Raw genomic sequence first — 13,918 nt, 5'->3', positions numbered from 1 at the left:
CACACTCCCTCATTTCCTTTGGAGAAAATATCCTTTCTATTTTATTCAGCTTTGTTCAATTGTATTCTTCATACTATAAAATAATGCCACGGAATTCTAACCAAATCGTGTCTGCTAAATGAACTGGTGTAGTCCACACCCATATGGCATTGCCAGTTCAGGACCTAACATAAGGACAACTGATTATGCTGTTCTGTTCTTCTGAAATAGACTACATTTTCTTCATATCATGCTTCTTTAGACCGGTCTAAAATAAATAATGGATTTATTGTGAAGGTGTAGGCTATATTATACGGATGTATTAGACTTTAAAATGTAGATGTTCCAAAGGTCTGCATCAGTGGCTTGTAGGCTGTGTGGAAGCCAGGAGATGCTAAATGTATTTAATTGACGGCCAATTACTCTGAGACCGACGGTTATTTGCTTGACAATCACCGGTTTTGTGACTGGCGCAGACGATACAACCTACAGAGAGGTGGTCAGTGACCTGGCAGTGTGGAGCCGGAACAACAACCTCTCCCTCAACATCAGTAAGACCAAGGAGCTGATCGTGGACTACAGGAAAGGGGGGGCGAGCACGCTTCTACCACATCGACGGGACTGCAGTGGAGCAAGTCGAAAGCTTTAAGTTCCTCTGTCCAAATCGCTAAGAACTTAAAATGGCCCACTCGCACAGTCAACTCTCTCAGGAGGTTGAAAAGGTTTGCCATGGGCCCTCAAAGTTCTACAGCTGTACCATCTTGACTAGCTGCATCACTGCTTGGTATGGCAATAGCACTGCCCTCGATCGCATCACTGTGGCTGAGCTCCCTGCCATCCAGGACCTTTATATCAGGCAGTGTGGAAGGAAAGCCCAGAAAATCGTTAGACTCCAACCACCCAAGCCATAGACTGTTCTCTCTGCTTCCACACAGCAAGCGGTACCTGTTCATCAAGTCTGACAACAGGCTCCTGAACAGCTTTTTTATCCCCATGCCATAACATTGCTAAATAGCTAACCAAATGTATACATTGGCTATCTGAGTTGACCTTTTGTGTTTTAGTCTTATTTTTGCACTGTCTCCATGCACACTCACAGGTCCCTGCCCACGACGCACACTAATACTCCAACACACATACAAACATTCACTCCATAATTTGTTCACACACATAATATGCAGATACAAGTATACTGACTCTACACACACCCACTGACATGCAATCATCATATACACTGCAACTACTGTTTATTTTATAAATATAAACACAACATGTAAAGTGTTGGTTTCGTAAGCTGAAATTAAAGATCTCAGAAATGTTCCACATGCACAAAAATATTATTCCTCTCCAATTTTTGGAACAAATTTGTTTACATCGCTGTTAGGGAGCATTCCCCTGACAGGTGTGGCATATCAAGAAGCTGATTAAACAGCACGATCATTACACAGGTGCACCTTGTGCTGGGGACAATAAAAGGCCACTCTAAAATGTGCAGTTTTGTCACACAACACAATGCCACAGATTACTCAAGTTTTGAGGGAGCGTGGAGTTGGCATGCTGACTGCAGGAAGGTCCACCAGAGCTGTTGCCAGAGAATTTTATGTTAATTTCTCTACCATATGCTGCCTCCAACATCTTTTAAAAGAATTTGGCAGTATTTCCAACCGGCCTCATAACCGCAGACCACATTTAACCATGCCAGCCCAGGACCTCCACATCTGACTTCTTCACCTGCGGGATCATCTGAGACCAGCCACCTGGACAGCTGATGAAACTGTGGGTTTGCAAACTTAACCATTTTTACGCAAACTCCCAGAAACCGTCTCAGGGAAGCTCTTCTGCATGCTCATTGTCCTCACAAGGGTCTTGACCTGACTTGATCTTGTTCTTATTTTTAGCTCGTGTATTTTTTGTTCCACCTTGTTTTATGTAGTATTACATTGTTATTGAATGCTGCATTGTTGAAGTTAGCGCTTGTAAGAAAGCTATTTCACTGTGCTTGTGCATGTGACATTAGAACTTGAAACGCATTTAAAGTGAACATTCACCACTCAAAGTTTTCCAATATGTTTCTACTTCAAAAGTGGTCTGAGTCCATGAACCACGCCATCTGTTTAGATCCCACTATGTATAAGGAGAAAATCTGCAGGACTTCCATTTCCAGAGATTTTATTGAATAATGTACTGTGTCCTGTAGGAACTACTGGAGAAGTCCAGTGAGCCCCTATCCTTCATCATATTTGTCCCGGAGTGGCGAGATCCGCTGACCCCGGCCCTCAACCGCATGGAGACCAGCGCCTTCCTCCGCCATCATATGTCGGTGCCCGCCTTTGAGCACGAGTACCGCAGCGGCTCGCAGCACATCTGCAAGAAGTGAGTGTCCAACACCGTAGAGTCACTTCCATTGTTCTGACTAAGGTTGTCAAGATACCAGTATCGTGCTACTTAGAAGTATCATGGCAAGGAAACAAAATATGAAGCAGACTTCATTTCTTGATGAAAACCGTCCTTATGCTGGAAACAAAGTCTTGTGTTGTCACATTTGTTTATTTTCCAACCTATAGCACACAGTATTTGACAAAGAACCAAATGGTGTTGTCTATGCCATGGAAAATCAAGTATAGTTGTATTGTGATACATAAGCTGAAGAACATGCGCACATCCAGGTACTTTTGCAGGTGCTGGAATTGTAGGTGAATTTATACAAATAAAAAGGTAAATACTGCACACTGCTGGTCATGCGGCCACGTGATTTTATTATAACAACATTTCGACCTTCAGGTCTTCATCAGGCATCCATATCCCAGTCGGGGGGAAGGTCCTAATATACAGTAGAAGTCGGACGTTTACATACACTTAGGTTAGAGTCATTAAAACTCGTTTTTCAACCACTCCAAAAATGTCTTGTTTTAACAAACTATAGTTTAGTTCATCTACTTTATAGTTCATCTACTTTGTGCATGACACAAGTAATTTTTCCAACAATTGTTTACAGACAGATTATTTAACTTATAATTCACTGTATCACAATTCCAGTGGGTCAGAAGTTTACATTCACTAAGTGCCTTTAAACAGCTTGGAAAATTCCAGAAAAGTATGTAATGGCTTTAGAAGCTTCTGATAGGCTAATTGATATCATTTGACTCAGTTGGAGGTGTACCTGTGGATGTATTTCAAGGCCTACCTTCAAACTCGGTGCCTCTTTGCTTGACATCATGGGAAAATCCAAATAAATCGGCTAAGACACCAGAAAAATAATTGTAGACCTCCACAAGTCTGGTTCATCCTTGGGAGCAAATTCCAAACGCCTGAAGGTACCACGTTCATCTGTACAAACAATAGTATGCAAGTATAAACACCATGGGACCACGCAGCCGTCATACTGCTCAGGAAGGAGACGTGTTCTGTCTCCTAGAGATGAATGTACTTTGGTGTGAAAAGTGCAAATCAATCCAAGAACAACAGCAAAGGACCTTGTGAAGATGCTGGAGGAAACCGGTACAAAAGTATCTATATCCACAGTAAAACGAGTCCTATATCGACATAACCTGAAAGGTCACTCAGCAAGGAAGAAGCCACTGGTCCAAAACCGCCATTAAAAAAGCCAGACTATAGTTTTCAACTGCACATTTGGAGAAATGTCCTCTGGTCTGATGAAACAAAAATAGAACTGTTTGGCCATAATGATCGTTATGTTTGGTTGAAAAGGGTGAGGCTTGCAAACTGAAGAACAACATCCCAACCGTGATGCATGGGGGTGGAAGCATCATGTTGTGGGGGTGCTTTGCTGTAGCAGGGACTGGTACACTTCACAAAATAGATGACACGAGGAAGGAAAATTGTGGATATATTGAAGCAACATCTCAAGACATCGGTCAGGAAATTAAGACTTGGTCGCAAATGGGTCTTCCAAATGGACAATGACCCCAAGCATACTTCCACAGTTGTGGACAAAATGGCTTTAGGACAACAAAGTCAAGGTATTGGCGTGGCCATCACAAAGCCCTGACCTCAATCCTATAGAAAAATTGTGGGCAGAACTGAAAAAGCGTGTGTGAGCAAGGAGGCCAACAAACCTGACTCAGTTACACCAGCTCTGTCAGAAGGAATGAGACAAAATTCACCCAACTTATTGTGGGAAGCTTGTGGAAGGCTAGCCAAAATGTTTGACCCAAGTTAAACAATTTAAAGGCAATGCTACCAGATACTAATTGAGTGTATGTAAACTTCTTACCCACTGGGAATGTGATGAAAGAAATAAAAGCTGAAATAAATTATTCTCGCTACTATTATTGACATTTCACATTCTTAAAATGAAGTGATCCTAACTGACCTGAGACTGACCTGAATTTTAACTAGGATTAAATGTCAGGAATTGTGAAACCGAGTTTAAATATAGTTGGCGAAGGTCAAATCAAATTTATTTATATAGCCCTTCGTACATCAGCTGATATCTCAAAATGCTGTACAGAAACCCAGCCTAAAACCCCAAACAGCAAGCAATGCAGGTGTAGAAGCACGGTGGCTAGGAAAAACTCCCTAGAAAGGCCAAAACCTTGGAAGAAACCAGGCTATGTGGGGTGGCCAGTCCTCTTCTGGCTGTGTGGGTGGAGATTATAACAGAACATGGCCAAGATTTTCAAATGTTCATAAATGACCAGCATGGTCAAATAATAATAATCACAGGCAGAACAGTTGAAACTGGAGCAGCAGCACAGCCAGCTGGACTGGGGACAGCAAGGAGTCATCATGCCAGGTAGTCCTGAGGCATGGTCCTAGGGCTCAGGTCCTCCGAGAGAGAGAGAGAAAGAGGGAATTAGAGAGTGCATACTTAAATTCACACAGGACACCGGATAGGACAGGAGAAGTACTCCAGATATAACAAACTGACCCTATCCCCCCGACACATAAAATACTGCAGCATAAATACTGGAGGCTGAGACAGGAGGGGTCAGGAGACACTGTGGCCCCATCCGATGACACCCCCAGACACGGCCAAACAGGAAGGATATAACCCCACCCACTTTGCCAAAGCACAGCCCCCACATCACTAGAGGGATATCTTCAACCACCAACTTACCATCATGAGACAAGGCCGAGTATAGCCCACAAAGATCTCCGCCACGGCACAACCCAAGGGGAGGGCGCCAACCCAGACAGGAAGATTGCATCAGTGACTCAACCCACTCAAGTGACGCACCCCTCCTAGGGACGGTATGAAAGAGCCCTAGTAAAGACAGTGACTCAGCCCCTGTAATAGGGTTAGAGGCAGAGAATCCCAGAGGAAAGAGGGGAACCGGCCAGGCAGAGACAGCAAGGGCGGTTTGTTGCTCCAGAGCCTTTCCGTTCACCTTCCCACTCCTGGGCCAGACTACACTCAATCATATGACCCACTGAAGAGATGAGTCTTCAGTAGAGACTTAAAGGTTGAGACCGAGTTTGCGTCTCTGACATGGGTCGGCAGACCGTTCCATAAAAATTGAGCTCTATAGGAGAAAGCCCTGCCTCCAGCTGTTTGCTTAGAAATTCTAGGGACAATTAGGAGGCCTGCGTCTTGTGACCGTAGCGTACGTGTAGGTATGTTTGGCAGGACCAAATCAGAGAGGTAGGAGCAAGCCCATGTAATGCTTTGTAGGTTAGCAGTAAAACCTTGAAATCAGCCCTTGCTTTGACAGGAAGACAGTGTAGAGAGGCTAGCACTGGAGTAATATGATCACATTTTTTGGTTCTAGTCAGGATTCTAGCAGCCGTATTTAGCACTAACTGAAGTTTATTTAGTACTTTATCCAGGTAGCCGGAAAGTAGAGCATTGCAGTAGTCTAACCTAGAAGTGACAAAAGCATGGATTAATTTTTCTGCATCATTTTTGGACAGAAAGTTTCTGATTTTTGCAATGTTACGTAGATGGAAAAAAGCTGTCCTTGAAATGGTCTTGATATGTTCTTCAAAAGAGAGATCAGGGTCCAGAGTAACGCCGAGGTCCTTCACAGTTTTATTTGAGACGACTGTACAACCATTAAGATTAATTGTCAGATTCAACAGAAGATCTCTTTGTTTCTTGGGACCTAGAACAAGCATCTCTGTTTTGTCCGAGTTTAAAAGTAGAAAGTTTGCAGCCATCCACTTCCTTATGTCTGAAACACATGCTTCTAGCAAGGGCAATTTTGGGGCTTCACCATGTTTAATTGAAATGTACAGCTGTGTGTCATCCGCATAGCAGTGAAAGTTAACATTATGTTTTCGAATAACATCCCCAAGAGGTAAAATATATAGTGAAAACAATAGTGGTCCTAAAACGGAACCTTGAGGAACACCGAAATTTACAGTTGATTTGTCAGAGGACAAACCATTCACAGAGACAAACTGATATCTTTCCGACAGATAAGATCTAAACCAGGCCAGAACTTGTCCGTGTAGACCAATTTGGGTTTCCAATCTCTCCAAAAGAATGTGGTGATCGATGGTATCAAAAGCAGCACTAAGGTCTAGGAGCACGAGGACAGATGCAGAGCCTCGGTCCGATGCCATTAAAATGTAATTTACCACCTTCACAAGTGCCGTCTCAGTGCTATGATGGGGTCTAAAACCAGACTGAAGCATTTCGTATACATTGTTTGTCTTCAGAAAGGCAGTGAGTTGTTGTGCAACAGCCTTTTCTAAAATTTTTGAGAGGAATGGAAGATTCGATATAGGCCGATAGTTTTTTTGATATTTTCTGGGTCAAGGTTTGGCTTTTTCAAGAGAGGCTTTATTACTGCCACTTTTAGTGAGTTTGGTACACATCCGGTGGATAGAGAGCCGTTTATTATGTTCAACATAGGAGGGCCAAGCACAGGAAGCAGCTCTTTCAGTAGTTTAGTTGGAATAGGGTCCAGTATGCAGCTTGAAGGTTTAGAGGCCATGATTATTTTCATTATTGTGTCAAGAGATATAGTACTAAAACACTTGAGCGTCTCTCTTGATCCTAGGTCCTGGCAGAGTTGTGCAGACTCAGGACAACTGAGCTTTGAAGGAGTACGCAGATTTAAGGAGGAGTCCGTAATTTGCTTTCTAATAATCATAATCTTTTCCTCAAAGAAGTTCATGAATTTATCACTGCTAAAGTGAAAGTCATCCTCTCTTGGGGAATGCTGCTTTTTAGTTAGCTTTGCGACAGTATCAAAAAGGAATTTCGGATTGTTCTTATTTTCCTCAATTAAGTTAGAAAAATAGGATGATCGAGCAGCAGTAAGGGCTCTTCGGTACTGCACAGTACTGTCTTTCCAAGCTAGTCGGAAGACTTCCAGTTTGGTGTGGCGCCATTTCCGTTCCAATTTTCTGGAAGCTTGCTTCAGAGCTCGGGTATTTTCTGTGTACCAGGGAGCTAGTTTCTTATGAGAAATGTTTTTTGTTTTTAGGGGTGCAACTGCATCTAGGGTATTGCGCAAGGTTAAATTGAGTTCCTCAATTAGGTGGTTAACAGATTTTTGTCCTCTGGCGTCCTTAGGTAGACAGAGGGAATCTGGAAGGACATCAAGGAATCTTTGTGTTGTCTGTGAATTTATAGCACGACTTTTGATGATCCTTGGTTGGGGTCTGAGCAGATTATTTGTTGCAATTGCAAGCGTAATAAAATGGTGGTGCGATAGTCCAGGATTATGAGGAAAAACATTAAGATCCACAACATTTATTCCATGGGACAAAACTAGGTCCAGCGTATGACTGTGACAGTGAGTGGGTCCAGAGACATGTTGGACAAAACCCACTGAGTCGATGATGGCTCCGAAAGCCTTTTGGAGTGGGTCTGTGGACTTTTCCATGTGAATATTAAAGTCACCAAAGATTAGAATATTATCTGCTATGACTACAAGGTCTGATAGGAATTCAGGGAACTCAGTGAGGAACGCTGTATATGGCCCAGGAGGCCTGTAAACAGTAGCTATAAAAAGTGATTGAGTAGGCTGCATAGATTTCATGACTAGAAGCTCAAAAGATGAAAACGTCATCATTTTTTTTTTTTTTTTTGTAAATTTAAATTTGCTATCGTAAATGTTAGCAACACCTCCGCCTTTGCGGGATGCACGGGGGATATGGTCACTAGTGTAGCCAGGAGGTGAGGCCTCATTTAACACAGTAAATTCATCAGGCTTAAGCCATGTTTCAGTCAGGCCAATCACATCAAGATTATGATCAGTGATTAGTTCATTGACTATAATTGCCTTTGAAGTAAGGGATCTAACATTAAGTAGCCCTATTTTGAGATGTGAGGTATCATGATCTCTTTCAATAATGACAGGAATGGAGGTGGTCTTTATCCTAGTGAGATTGCTAAGGCGAACACCGCCATGTTTAGTTTTGCCCAACCTAGGTCGAGGCACAGACACGGTCTCAATGGTGATAGCTGAGCTGACTACACTGACTGTGCTAGTGGCAGACTCCACTATGCTGGCAGGCTGGCTAACAGCCTGCTGCCTGGCCTGCACCCTATTTCATTAGGGAGCTAGAGGAGTTAGAGCCCTGTCTATGTTGGTAGATAAAATGAGAGCACCCCTCCAGCTAGGATGGAGTCCGTCACTCCTCAGCAGGTCAGGCTTGGTCCTGTTTGTGGGTGAGTCCCAGAAAGAGGGCCAATTATCTACAAATTCTATATTTTGGGAGGGGCAGAAAACAGTTTTCAACCAGCGATTGAGTTGTGAGACTCTGCTGTACAGCTCATCACTCCCCCTAACTGGGAGGGGGCCAGAGACAATTACTCGATGCCGACACATCTTTCTAGCTGATTTACACGCAGAAGCTATGTTGCGCTTGGTGATCTCTGACTGTTTCATCCTAACATCTTTGGTGCCGACGTGGATAACAATATCTCTATAACGTAGTGTCCAAAGCATGGAGGCGCTACCAGGAGACAGGCCAGTACATCAGGAGACGTGGAGGAGGCCGTAGGAGGGTAACAACCCAGCAGCATGACCGCTACCTCCGCCTTTGTGCAAGGAGGAGCAGGAGGAGCACTGCCAGAGCCCTGCAAAATGACCTCTAGCAGGCCACAAATGTGCATGTGTCTGCTCAAACGGTCAGAAAGACTCAATGAGGGTGGTATGAGGGCCTGACGTCCACAGGTGGGGGTTGTGCTTACAGCCCAACACCGTGCAGGACGTTTGGCATTTGCCAGAGAACACCAAGATTGGCAAATTTGCCACTGGCGCCCTGTCTTCTTCACAGATGAGAGCAGGTTCCCACTGAGCATATGTGACAGACGTGACAGTCTGGAGACGCCGTGGAGAACGTTCTGCTGCCTGCAACATCCTCCAGCGTGACCGGTTTGGTGGTGGGTCAGTCATCCATGCGCTCACCAGAGGTAGCCTGACTGCCATTAGGTACCAAGATGAGATCCTCAGACCCCTTGTGAGACCATATGCTGGTGCGGTTGGCCCTGGGTTCCTCCTAATGCAAGACAATGCTAGACCTCATGTGGCTGGAGTGTGTCAGCAGTTCCTGCAAGAGGAAGGCATTGATGCTATGGGTATACCTCCATGGGTTGATAAATTTGATTTCCCTTGATCATTTTTGTGTGATTTTGTTGTCAGCACATTCAACTATGTAAAGAAAAAAGTATTTAATAAGAATATTTCATTCATTCAGATCTAGGATGTGTTATTTTAGTGTTCCCTTTATTTTTTTGAGCAGCATATTTTTAAATCAACCAGATTTTTTGTCTCACCTGTCCGTATATTGCTGCAGTGCTCACTGATCCAGGTCTTAAGGCTTCGACGGGTTTCCCCTATGTAACACAGACCGCGGGGACATTTCAACATGTAAAGAACATTGGTGGACATGCAGGTAATCAGGCCTTTGATCTTAAATCGTTGTCCTGTGCTGGGTAAATTAGTCACATTTTATACTTGGCACTGCCCAAGTACCCTTTCGAAAAGGACTCTCCCGGATGCACCCTGAATAGGACACTAGCATAGTTGCAGTCTAATTGCACTGTATGAAGGGAGTTTAAATGTCTTTCTCACTTCCTCTCTCAGGGAGGAGATGTACTACAAGGCAGTTCATGGCACGGTGATCATCTTCCTGCAAAATGACGCCGGCTTCACCAAGTGGGAGCCCACGCCGGAGCGCATCCAGGAGCTGCTGGCAGCCTATCAGGTCTCCCAGCGAACATTGGGCTCCCCAGTTCCCTCCTCCACCTCCTCTGTGCCCACTATGCCCTCCCCAGCCAGTGCGGGGTTGTCGGGCAACAAAGACTCTACTGCCGCCAAGACGGCACCTGAGCGATCGGCCAGTTTGGACACATCACCCGCTAGCCAGGAAAACAGCAGTAGTTCTTGTAGTCCTCTGGAAAATACTACACCACCTTCCGAGGCAGCCAGCCTTTAAAAGCAAGGGAGGGGACATGGGTGAGAGTAAGGTGCGTTTTGGGGATGGGGACCCTACAACTGGTGCTGAGAGAGTGTGGGGTGAGGATTTGGCCCTGGACTACTCGAGGGCTTGGGTAGCCTACAAAGGAGGGCCTCTCCCCTAAAATAGGTTTACTTTCTCTGCCTCGACTATTTAATATTAGTTCTACTAGGTTTTTATGATTCTGGTCGTTATTTACTATAGTGTCTCTCGTTGCTTTTTATCAATGTAGCTAGTGGTAGCGGTTTACTAGGATTTATTTTTCCATCATTGTTGCTGTCATTGTCAGTAATTATTGGGTAATTCTATACCTTGTTCATTGGCCTTTTTCTGTAGAGTGCATCCAAAATGGCACCCTGAGAATAGGGTGCCATTTGGGACATACATTGTGATCTGCTCCCGGACAGCAGGATTTGGTTGTCGGTTTTGACGTGTGGATTTGAAAAGTGGGTCCTTGGAAAATATTTTTGTTTTGTTTGTCCAAAATCCTCTCTATCCCTTAATAGGTACAGAAGGGAGATGTGTCATTGGGTGATAAAGCTATGTTTCTAACCCCCTTAAGCCTACAAATAATTTAGAGGCAATCATTGTACATAGGACAGCCTAGAAGTTAGAGCAGGGTTTCCCAAGCTAGGTTTTTGCCCTAGCAGTACACAGTGATTCAAATAACCAAAGCATGATGAGGAGTTGGATGTTTTAAATCAGCTGTGTAGTGCTAGGGGGAAAACTAAAATGGGCACCCAGGGGGGCCTCAGGATCGAGTTTGGGAAACCCTCAGGGTACTGAACGAGAGAGATTGAGGGCTTTGAAGACATTGCATTTCTTTGTGGACAATTTTTATGCAGGTCACACATACCACAGAGTAGTAGTTGCATATCGGCCAATACACCATTTCCATATCTGCAGTTAGAGGAATTTTGTAAAAAGTAAATAAATACAAAAATCAATAAATGCAAATACAGGCCATTAATACATCTTACAATGGCAAAATGTTGTAAACCATTGGTAAGCGTTGGCTCGAGCAACAGCTGAATTACTATGCCTTTCCCCCTGCGCTGTGTTTGTTGACCTGGCTTGTTGAGCAAAATACAGTACGTCCCTTTGCTTATAACCCTATCCACGTCTCTAAAATATGGTAAAGTACTAAATGTAATAATACCTGATGTAAATTATACCCTCGTTAAACATATTCTGTGATTGTGTTCAACCTGGTTGCGTTATTTTCACATTGTAGTGCGTGGTATGGCATGGAAACATAAAATAGTTATGTTGTTTTTAACCCCTCCAATCTCAATTTTTATATGTTTACACCAGTATGACATTAGAACGCATCACTGGGCAGCACAATGAATGTACATTTTTAAATGACAAAACAGAAGGTCTCAGTGCCATGTGGGACGCATCTATCTTCCCTATGTAGTGCACTACTTTTGACTAGGGCTTATAGGGTTCTGGTCAAAAGTAGTGCACTATATAGGGAATACGGTGCCATTAGGGATGCATCCAAAGCGATGACATTAGGGATGCAGCCAAAGCGACTCACCTCGGCCTCAGTCATCTAGCCGAGAGAATACATGGAGAAATAAACGAGAAGATACAAATGTTTATTATACAATTCGTCATTATATGACTAATTGTCTCTGTCCTTGTAAACTATGATCCTCACGCACTACTATGCCATCTCAGCATATATTATTATCTATAGCCTGAATGCTTGTACAATGGGTTTAGGCATACGTTTCTTACTAGAAATCTTCACTTGCCCTTGCCCCATTTGTATATACTTAGGATTTTGTTTTTTATAGAGAATTAATTAGGCATGGGGCTGGAGGTTAAGGCAAGGTTCTGTTTATGCTGTTGCAAATGTATGATGGTTGTCTTTCTCTTTGAACATAATACTTACTACAGTAAGTCTGGCATCGTGCCCAAGAACCTGGAGACAAACTAGCCATTCATTCTTTGTCATTTGAGCGTCGAGCACCAGTCACATACCCTGATCCTAGTATGTTTCTGTCACCAGCAAAACAAAGTATAGATATTGTACAGAAAATTGGTATGAAGTATGTTATTTTTCTCTGCTACACAATTGTATTGAACTCTGATAGCAAAAATAATAATTGTGCTGTCTGTTTATCCATAATTTTTTTATTTGAGTTAATTTAACATAATTTAAGAAATCTGTTTGTATTATACAGTTTATTACATATAAATTGTTTAAACTAAACCAAAGTGTTATTAAAAGAAATATATATATTGTATGTAAAAGTAGACGTGTCTATGATTGCATTATTAATGCTTACGGTGTAACCAGCAAAATTACTAGAGTTTTATTTTTCTAATTCTCTTTTTTTCTTCTGGTAAGAGCATATTTTATGTTTGGAATTGATTTTGCATGACATTTCTGACGCCTTAAATCATAAGAAATATATTTGTATTCTTAAATCCGTCCATAGACTTTTTACATAAAGGATGAGTATGAATACATTAATTTATCCCTATCGGTTTACCCTTATGGTCATTTATTGTCTGTAGAGCATCTAATACCATAAATGTTTTTCTCAATGTGATTCCTATGGGGAAGAATCAGGAGAATGTAAATGCTGAATTCATTCTTTTTCCTAGTTCCCTCTGAGTAAATGATCAATGTTGTGACATGATCTCCATTGGAACCAGCATAGAGATGCGCCGAATCACATTTTCTCCCAGTAAAATGTGTCAAACCATGTATGTTACTTGGATTTCTAATAAACTAGAACACTGTAGTAAGTTTTCAGGCTCTCTTCAAGATGCTTACTTATCTGCTGACACGACATGTTCTGGGCTTTGAACCATAATTTGAACAGCTCTCACAGACTTTAAAATATTAGATACATTTTGCCATAGTTTTTCCATTCCTCTTACAGTGCATATGGAAAGTAATTCAGACCCCTTTACTTTTTCCACATTTTGTTTGTTACAGCCTTATTCTAAAACTGATTAAATTAATGGTTTTCCTTCCGAGTGGTACAGCGGTCTAAGGCACTGCATCTCCGTGCTAGAGGCGTCACTACAGACCCTGGTTCGATTCTTGGCTCTATCACAACCAGCCGTGATTGGGAGTCCCATATGGTGGCGCACAATTGGTCCAACGTCGTTAGGGTTTGGCTGGGGTAGGCCGTAATTGTAAATAAGAATTTGTTCTTAACTGACTTGCCTAGTTAAATAAAATCGTTCTACACACAATATCCCATAATGACAATGTCAAAACAGTTTTTTAAAAACATTTTTGCAAACATAAAAAAAACTGTTTTAATATAAAATACTTATGCAAATATGTTAAGAAGCTTAAAATTGAGCACAGGTGCATCCTGTTTCCATTGATCATCTTTGAGATTTTTCTACAACTTGATTGGAGTCCACCTGTCTGTCGTAAATTCAATTGATTGGACATGATTTGGAAAGGCACACAGTTGACAGTACATGTCAGAGCAACAAAAAAAACAAGCCATGCGATCGAAGGAATTGTCCGTAGAGCGCATAAACAGAATTGTGTTGAGGAACAGATCTGGGGAAGGGTACC

General features: G+C 42.6%; 1 protein-coding gene across 1 annotated transcript in view; it reads left to right on the top strand.

Moving 5' to 3' along the window:
- Window positions 1-12,624, top strand: part of LOC139370669 (mRNA (2'-O-methyladenosine-N(6)-)-methyltransferase-like) — a 51,277-nt gene extending 38,653 nt beyond the window's left edge. Inside the window, exons 15-16 of the mRNA XM_071110285.1 lie at window positions 2,177-2,352; window positions 9,987-12,624. Of these exons, the coding sequence (XP_070966386.1) occupies window positions 2,177-2,352; window positions 9,987-10,338 (528 nt within the window). The 3' untranslated portion in view covers window positions 10,339-12,624. The remainder of the gene's footprint in view (window positions 1-2,176; window positions 2,353-9,986) is intronic.
- Window positions 12,625-13,918: the final 1,294 nt, after the last annotated feature.

This window comes from Oncorhynchus clarkii, chromosome 17 (genome assembly GCF_045791955.1).
Source record: "Oncorhynchus clarkii lewisi isolate Uvic-CL-2024 chromosome 17, UVic_Ocla_1.0, whole genome shotgun sequence".
NCBI classification, from domain to species: Eukaryota; Metazoa; Chordata; class Actinopteri; order Salmoniformes; family Salmonidae; genus Oncorhynchus; species Oncorhynchus clarkii.
Note: the sequence above shows the minus strand (reverse complement) of the source record. Positions and strands in the feature narration are given on the sequence as shown.